Genomic DNA, 9,173 nt, shown 5'->3' on the forward strand with positions numbered 1-9,173 from the left:
GAACCTGCACTGCTGGTGTCACTCTGCATTGCAAACTAGTATACATATGCTAACTCCCTTCAATACAGCATCTGCCACTGCTCACACTAGAATGTACACCATTTGGACCTCTAAGGCCTCTGTGCAACAAACAACAGCTGCTGCACATTTGAATTTTGTGTATTTGAATTCCAATTCTGTGCACAAGCAAACAGATGTTATCCTCAGATGTGCGCTAGTAAATAAGGAACAGAAAATCTGGACCAGTCTTCAACTGCGAATAGAAGAGCTCAAAAGCCACATTACTTTGCAAAAGGAAAACAAGCCAGGGCTTGTCTTGTAGTTTTACATGCATTGTTTCGAGTTGCAGCCGATTAATGCTTTGGGTTTTATCATAGCCCAACATCCAGATACTTAAATTAATTATTTCGTTGAATTGTAGTTTCAGCACAAGAGTTGCAAGTGGCTAGTTACTAAATCTCAAACTTCTTTTTTGTTTATAGTTCCAGAACATCGGTTAAGAAGCAAATGTCTCCTGTCAAAGGTAAGCATGTGGTTTCATTTTATGCAAATTGGCTTTGTTCTAACCACCATAGTATTCATATTCACTTTATGTTTAACCGGCTCAACAAATAATATTCTAAATCCATATCATCCATGGATTAAACAGCACTAGTTGCACTAGGGCCATAAAAAGGTTGTAGATTACAATGAAGCTATTTTATCTGTTTTCTTTGCCTTTTATTAACTTTAATTGTTCATCTAATTAATCTATGTTCATAAAATAGAGAATATATTCTGAAATCCAACATATCAAACTAAAAGTCATCCTTGATTGTGTTAAATAAATTAATGTCTTGTGGATACTACAACGCATTCTTTTTAATTCAGAGAATGCCAGTGGAGAAATATTCTGTGATTATTCAATTGTGGAACTAAACATGGCAATTTTCAGCAACTGTACCTTCCAGCAACAAGAATATAAAACAGAAAGGGACAAGTCTACACAGTCTTTGACATTGAACTAAAAAATTGCATGTGAACTAAAATAGAGGAAATATTTCTAAAAATGTACAGCCTTGAGGCATGGTTCTGATATTTTGCAACAAACAAAAACAATAATGGACAGCCTGCTGTTTGCGTACTGTGTTAGTGCCTTTTTCGAGTCTATTCAATTAGGTTGTAGTTTAATATGAGTCGTGTAATAGCAAGGAAGTGCCCCAGTTTTGATTCAATGTGAAGAAAGCCTTTGCCATCTCTCATCTTCTCCAGTTCTGATGAAAGGTGATCACTTTGAAATATGAACTCTGCTTTTCACTACAGCTGCTGCCTGACATGTTGAGTGTTTCCCCTTTTTAAATTACACATTTCCAGCAACCACAACATCTCCCTATTGTTGAAGAAATAAATAGTCACAATAAATAGAAACCATTTCTTAAATGTTATTGAATTTTTAAATCGATGGAGATGGAAATTCTTTGATAAGTTATACATTCTTCCTGCCGAATGTTATTTAGTCAGTGAAAAGTAAAAGGTTTTGATGATGTACACGGCACTGCAAGGGTTCCTTAAAAATGCTGGGTTTTTTTATTTTTAATGAGTTAAGTATTTACATTGTTAACATTAAGAGTAGGTGGTATGGAGCATTGTCTCAAATCATAGTGCATGAAAGCACTGCACAACAACAGTTATTGCACTCCTGCTCCTCTGACAATACAAAAACATAAGAAAGAAAGCATTTTGTAGTCTGTTTTTGAATGGTCACCAACAGTTGCTTTCAACCTGTTGTTTGAAATGCATGAAATCAATTCAACTATGTGGAGTTCTATTCAAACTTAGCATTGGGGTTCTCCAAACCCCATTCTCATAGTCAAGTATCCTTATGATTGCATGGAATGAATGGACTCTGCAGCTATTTAAGGTTCCATCTAAGTGAATAAGGCTCCCATCCCTTATCTCCCTGGTCCGATATTAAACTTAAGATGCCTGATGTTCAGATTCAAAGCCAACAGCTGTGTGTTCAATTTCTTTCCCAAGAAAGCAAACAGCAGATCCAAGAATGCAGCATAGCTGGGAAGATCTATTAACTCGATTGGATATGCCACACAACCTAGTGAAGGTAGTGATACAGTCACAACATACACCGAGAAACTGGAAAGATGCTAAAAATATCCTGTAGGACACTGTGTGGTAAAAATGATAGCACCTAAGATGGACAGTGACCCCATAGCATCAATCCAAGAACAAGTAATAATTTGAGTAAAGCTAAGAGTTGTAAAATACAATGGGCTGAAATTCACTTGTTTCTTGCAACAGAGTGATAAGGTCTTAAATACAGCCAGGGCTTGGAACAATCACTAAGAGTAACATTACACACATTGTAAGGGCGTATAAAATTCATTGTACAAGAATCTGTTTGAAAGCATTTGACAAATTATTCATTATCCAAACCTTTAATACTATGGTACTCCCAGTCTATGTTTGGAAAATTAAAATCCCCTACCATTACAACTTTATTATTCTTACACATATCTGACATCTCTCTACATATTTTTCATCAATTTCCATCTGATTATTGGGGAGCTATTAATACAAATCCATCGAGATGATCATTTCTTTGTTATTTCTAATTTCAAACCATTCACTTTCACTGAACAATTTATCAGAAATATTTTCTCTAAATGCAGCAGTAATATTTTCCTTACACAAAAATTTCACTCCCCTATGATCTTGCCTTCCATTCTATCCTTCCTATAGCATCTAAAACCTGGAACATTTGGCTGCCAGTCCTGTTGGTCCCTTCACCAAGTTTCTAGCTATTACGTCCCAATCTTTTAGTAGGATAAACTATTGGTTTCTTTCTATCTGGTTTAATCCTTTTATTATTTCCAGCACATTTATGTTATTACAAGAATCATATTTACTTTCCTGCTTTTGTTTCCCATGGACTACCAACTATGAGAAGATTACTAAAAATATTAGAAAACAGTTACACTTCCCAAAATAGGTGATAACTTTTCAAAGTTATATAATTAAGGATTATTGCATCATTCTCAGTAGAAACATGTTCAGTAACTTACTACAAATAATGATTTATTGAAACACATAAACATACTAATTAGTGTCCTTTTATTTATTTGCAGTGCTCAGGAATTGCACAGATTTGGAGAAATCTGTTGCAGCAATAGCGGTAATATTTAATAATCATGCAGGTTCCGATGGAAAACTCAGTAAAGCTCAGGCAAAAGACTTACTTTTGGCCCAGTTTCAGAGTTTCATTAAGGTAAGAATTTATATGAAGATGGTTCCACTCATTATATTAGACACAAAAAAGATCGATGATCATTGGATTATCTAATTCAATAACAGCTGAAAGAGGTTACTCGTAGACATGAAGATCCAGCTCAACACAGTAGTCTGTTAAAATAATCATGACTTGATATTCAGACGGCGTATTCAAGGAAGGAGTGAAGCTGGACAATTTGAAGAAAAACGCTCTTCTCAATTTATTCAGTTACTTTACTGTGTAGCCCTGAGTATAACTATGAGACTTAACTGTATGTCCATACAGGATTTACCAGAGATTGATACTTATGTTATCAGCCTGCTGTAGCATTTGGAAGCGCCATGAACAAGGTGTATATTGTCAGTGGTTCTGCCCCTCTTGGAAAACGATCCCCTATTTTTTGGCATCTGTGTGCAAAAATGTTCATGTTGAAAGATGTGGTTGGTATGTCTGGGACAGGGAAATATGCAGGACACAGTGAGACAATACATTAGGATAGCCAAGTATTAGGGACCCTACAGGTCTGTATCCTGTTTGTAATGCCCTTGCCCTCTAAAGGGCCTCACATCAGTTGGTCTTGTAACCCCTAACATTACAGGTTGAGATACTTACCCCGCCCTCTTTAGGTGTACTCATGATCTCTTTCTGTAGCCCCCATTCCCATGGATAGGTTCCTAAGACTCCTTCCAACTGTAGCGGCCTCCCTTGAATTTCCCCCATCCTTGTTTCCTCTAGTTGCTCTGGCAGACTGACCATGATCCCCACCCCTCTTGAGCTATCTAACTGGATGGAAATGCCCTGAAATCTGACTGACGGCATATAGCCCAAAACGCAATAACTCTACTCCTGGACTAGCCAGTTTGGAGCCACAAGACTTACCGTGACCTACTGCTTGGACTGTGGGAGCACCCACTCACTGACTGAGAACACAACAATTGGACATCTGACTGTGGCTAAACCTGTGGACTGGTATCAGAGGCTGCCCATGACTTACTGTCCCAAAACTTTGAACTGATTGGTGCCTCCATAGACCTGGGCAGAGGATTGTTTCCCTAAGTCTGAGACAAGGCTGCCTTCCCAGTTCACATGCAGTGCATTGCTGCGTAAGCTCCTGGCGCAAGGTGTAGATGTGAGGTTGATGTAGCACATTGGCACACAGCAAAGTGATGTCTCACTGACTGGGACTGCTGAGCAGTGAGGTCAGCTGCCTGGGTGTCTGGCTATGCTAATAGGCAGTGCAAGGCAAGGCACCGATACGGTGACATTCCAGGTTGCCACAAAGTGAATCACCACTAAGGGAAGTGGCGAGCTGGCCTGAGATGCAGTCTGGTCCAATCCATGAGCTAAGTGTCTGTCCCAGTGCACAAAGTGTCCCTGCAGCAGCTATTCAATGCAAGTTACAGTACACCTGGGATAAGCTCCTTACTTCCAAAGCATGTCTTAAGTGGATCACAGAAGTTCCCTGAGGACCCAGAAGGGTTTGAAATTATTGTATGCAGGTATCCATGGACAAGGGGATGTGCAGTTGGTGCCTTTGGGTCATTTGAGGCTGTTTTTGGCAGCAGCAAGTTAAAGTCACCAGGTACCTGCTCAGACTGCCATGTCCAAATTCTCAGTCTCTAGTGTGATCACAGTAGGTTTTAGGATAGGAAGATGTCTAATAATGAGATGAAATGTGCAGTCAATAAGGTCAAAACAAGAAATAGGGCAACATGGTGGCTCACTGGCTAGCACTGCTGCCTCACAGTGCCAAGGACATGAGATCGGTTCCAACTTCAGTTGACTGTATAGAGTTTGCACATTCTCCCTGCTACTGTGTGGTGCCCTGGTTTCCTCTCACAGTCCAAAGATGTGCAGGTTAGGTGGACTGGCTGTGGTAAATTGCCCATAGATTTCAGGGATGCGCAGGCTAGGTGGATTAGCAATGGGGAATCCAGGGTTACAGGGATGAGTAGTTCTGAGTGGGATGCTCTTCAGAGGGTCAGTATAGGCTTGAAAGGCTGGATGGCCTGCTTTCACACTGCAGGGATTCTAAAAAATCTTCCTCAATAGGCACCTCATCACTCCCTTATGAGAATCTCACTATTACATTTGGAACTTAGTTAAAAGATGCCACAGTTTACTCTTGGCATTGAGATAAGCTTCATTGGACTTTTCATGCAATGCTGCCATAATTTTCCCTCTCACCTGTGTCATTCAGGCTATAAGGTTCTGCCTATCATGTTGTTTTATATGTATAAGATCACTAAATAACTCAAAAGTATTATAGTCACAAAGTGAATGGTTCCTGAATGGAATAACAAATAAATCATGCAAACACTCAGAGCTTCCCTTTTAATATGTAAAAACTGTAACTGAAGATTATGTTCTATCAGTAATTCTACTGTCATATTTCATACATCGACATTTTCTGTAAGATACATGTACTTATATCTGAGGTCTTTGCATATATCTGATTTGAATCTCTATTAAAATAAAATGGATCTTAAACTATTTTGACATCTAGGATATTAAAGCTTCATGTTTAAAAACTGAATATATTTGTTTTAGAAGCTGCAAGTTAGAATGAGTTACTCCGATACTGAGGTTCACTTCATCTATGTAGTTTTATCCTCAGTTTTGGATGTGGTCTCAGCTTGCAATGACCTCAAGTCTCAGTGTCTTCTAAAATGCTGAATGTCATTCCAATTATTGTTAGGTGTCACTTCGAAACAAAGTGCAACAATTAGTGTAGTTCTAGTCTACAATTATGTTGGGAACATCTATTGCCCACATTCGCAATTTATTCAAAAGCTCTTCAAAGCAATTAAAGGATTCAAAATCAAGAATGAATCCAATTATAATTTTTTCAAGCATTTTGTTAAAACCTCAGGGGAAATCAGATTATTATCCATATCACTGGTGGTACAGTTAATTGCATTTATTTTGCAGCCACATAATTGAAAACAATTCAAACAAGAAATAATTGATTGGTCTCTTTAAAATTCAAAAAAATCATGGTCATGATGTAATTCTTCCAAACATTAAAGTTAATATTGTGAAGTTTTGTTTTCAATAATCCAAAATGCCTGCCTCCATTCTTCTTTAGAACATCAAGCAAAATAATGATATTTGCTGGCTCCTGCAATCCCAGCTTCAACACCCAATTCAATACAAACTTACAATGAAACATCAATTTTTCAAATGCACAAAAGCCAGGAATCTATATGTAAGAAAAATATTTCTGACCTTGAAGAACAAGAATAGATTTGAAATTTTTTTCTTCTTACAGATGTGTCCAATAACAAGATTAAACAATATTAAACATAATCAAGTTGTGTAGAAATGCCAAAAAGTAATTAAAGCTTAAATGAAACTGTACAATTATGTTTCACGAACTTGTCTTCAGATCACTATGTTCCAAAGCTGAATGAAATAGGCTGGCATATTCATGAGCATAGACCTTTATCAAAGCAAATGCAGTGCAGTCAACGGGACAATTCAGTGCTTTAATGCATAGAACAGAGACTTTCAGCACAGGATATTACTTGCTTAGTGAGGAAGTTGTGTGATTGTTCATCTCAGCGTCTAATATTCTGACACTATTGCATACTGTTTTTGTACAACACCACTACAAAATTGTACACTGTAATTATGAAATGGCCCTGACAATCACAAATTGAAATGCCTTTACATGGATTACATAACATTTTCCCTGAGGCCCTTAAGATGTAAAACTTGAAAGGGTTCAGAAAAGATTTACAAGGATGTTGCCAGGGTTGGAGGATCTGAGCTACGGGGAGAAGCTGAACAGGTAGGGGCTGTTTTCCCTGGAGCGTTGGAGGCTGAGGGCTGACCTTATAGAGATTTACAAAATTATGAGGGGCATGGATAGGATAAAGACAAAGTCTTTTCCCTGGGGTCGGGGAGTCCAGACTAAAGGGCATAGGTTTAGGGTGAGAGGGGAAAGATATAAAAGAGACCTAAGTGGCAACTTTTACACGCAGAGGGTGGTACGTGTATGGAATGCTAGTACAATTGCAACATTTAAGAGGCATTTGGATGGTATATGAACAGGAAGGGTTGAGAGGGATATGGGCCGGCTGCTGGCAGGTGGGACTCGATTGGGTTGGGATATCTGGTCGGCATGAACGGGTTGGACCAAAAGGTCTGTTTCCATGCTGAACATCTCTATGACTCTAAGTAAATGAAAACTAATACAATTCTTATGGTATGTTATAAATTTCATCGAAAAAAGGTTTTTAAAAGTGTGATGACAACACCTGGGCAACAATTTCAAATAAAGTGAAGTTTTTTTAATTATAACTCTTACTTTCCTCAAAAGTGTTTACCAATTCTGTGCTAAAATGTATTTTGTTGCTACTTTGTGGAGAAATCTTCAGCAGTATTTTTATTTCAGATTTCCAGCATCTGCAACATTTTGCAATTGACATTGTTCTATTTCAGTTCAACCTTAAAATCTAAGTAAGGGGTTAGCCATTGACCACTTCCAATTTTCTACATGATACAGATGAAATCACAGCCCATTCTGCTAACATTTGCCATGCCAAGAGATGCACATTCATAACTTGATCTGAATCTGATAGTAGTATACCGTTTGGAGGTGAAATGGTAACCAAATGAAAGAAGGAAAAGTCTTCTTGATTACTAGACCAAGAGTGACATTTGTAGGAACAGCAACTGCATATCCTTCTGAAATGCAAAATACAGCATTCTGTGAAATGAAGCATTTAAAAAGTCGCATTGCAAAAAAGTTCACATATTTATAAATTATCTGATTCTATTCTTTTCCAGGGACAAGAGCTGAAGCCAAAATACAAAGAAATTATTTCTGACCTTGATGAAGATAAGGACAAAAAAATAGACTTTGAAGATTTTATGATAATATTGACAAGCCTGACAATAATGTCAAATATTATGCATGAGCTACAATGTCTGACAATGAAAAAATAATAACACATTAGTTTAAACAATTCACTTGTAATTCACGATGATATTTTATTACACATGTACAAAATGGATGTTTGGTAGCTGTGTAGTGCAGAACCATCCTCAGAATTATAAAGTTTGATGATGATGATGAATGTAACATAAATGTAAGATTATTTAATGATGTGTTGTCGGCTGCTGATTTTTAAAAATTAAAATATACAATTGGATATGTCAAAATATGTGTCGTTGGGAGAATTCACAAGATTACCAACTTAAGGGGAAACCAACAATTATATTGGAGAAGAGGACAATGGTGATTTGTTTGTACAGTGATTGATAGAGGCTTTGACCTGGAAAATGTACCAGTTAATGATGACTTAACTACAAAGCTTTGTTCAAATTTAAAAGCAAGCAATTTAGATTGTTTGGTCAAGGCATTGCCCTGGGAAATAAACTAACAAATGGCCATCTCCTATTTTGTTGCATTGAAACAGAGTTTCTTATCCAAAAGTATTTTTTTTCATAAATTATGCATATGCATAAATTAAGTTCAAAAATAGTTCAGTGTAGACTTTGCAAATAATAGTGGAATTTTGACATTCCTCATTAGAGCATTTTCTAAACTATTTACATTCCCATTAAGATAACAAAAGTATCTTGAAACTTGACAGACCCTTGTCATTCTTTACCAGGAAGACTTTCAACTGTGTTCTGCCCCACTTGGCAACAGCTGCCCCACCCTTTAAAAATCCATCAGCCTGTAGTCCTGGACCTTGGAATGTGCCACTCTACAACACTCAGTGGAGAGCAACTCCTTGTTCTGGAAGACCAACAAGTTTTGGGCAGACCAAAGTGCATCTTTCACAGAGTTGATGGTCCTCCAGGGGCAGTTGATGTTTAACCCAGTGTGCATCTTGGGGAACATCTGTAGAGCACAGAATCCTGTGTCACGGGACTGCTCAGGGTGAATCTCAAC

The 9,173-nt window shown here is 37.7% G+C and overlaps 1 protein-coding gene across 1 annotated transcript; it reads left to right on the top strand.

The window, feature by feature from the left end:
* The first annotated feature begins 291 nt into the window (after positions 1-291).
* LOC140483475 (sentan-like) lies at positions 292-8,388 on the top strand. Its single transcript, XM_072581670.1, has 3 exons — positions 292-523; positions 3,123-3,262; positions 8,060-8,388. The coding sequence occupies exons 1-3, from the start codon at positions 508-510 to the stop codon at positions 8,216-8,218; spliced, it is 315 nt and encodes a 104-aa protein (XP_072437771.1). The 5' UTR covers positions 292-507; the 3' UTR covers positions 8,219-8,388.
* The last annotated feature ends 785 nt before the right edge of the window (positions 8,389-9,173 follow it).

The sequence above is a fragment of the Chiloscyllium punctatum genome, chromosome 12 (genome assembly GCF_047496795.1).
Source record: "Chiloscyllium punctatum isolate Juve2018m chromosome 12, sChiPun1.3, whole genome shotgun sequence".
Classification (NCBI taxonomy): Eukaryota; Metazoa; Chordata; class Chondrichthyes; order Orectolobiformes; family Hemiscylliidae; genus Chiloscyllium; species Chiloscyllium punctatum.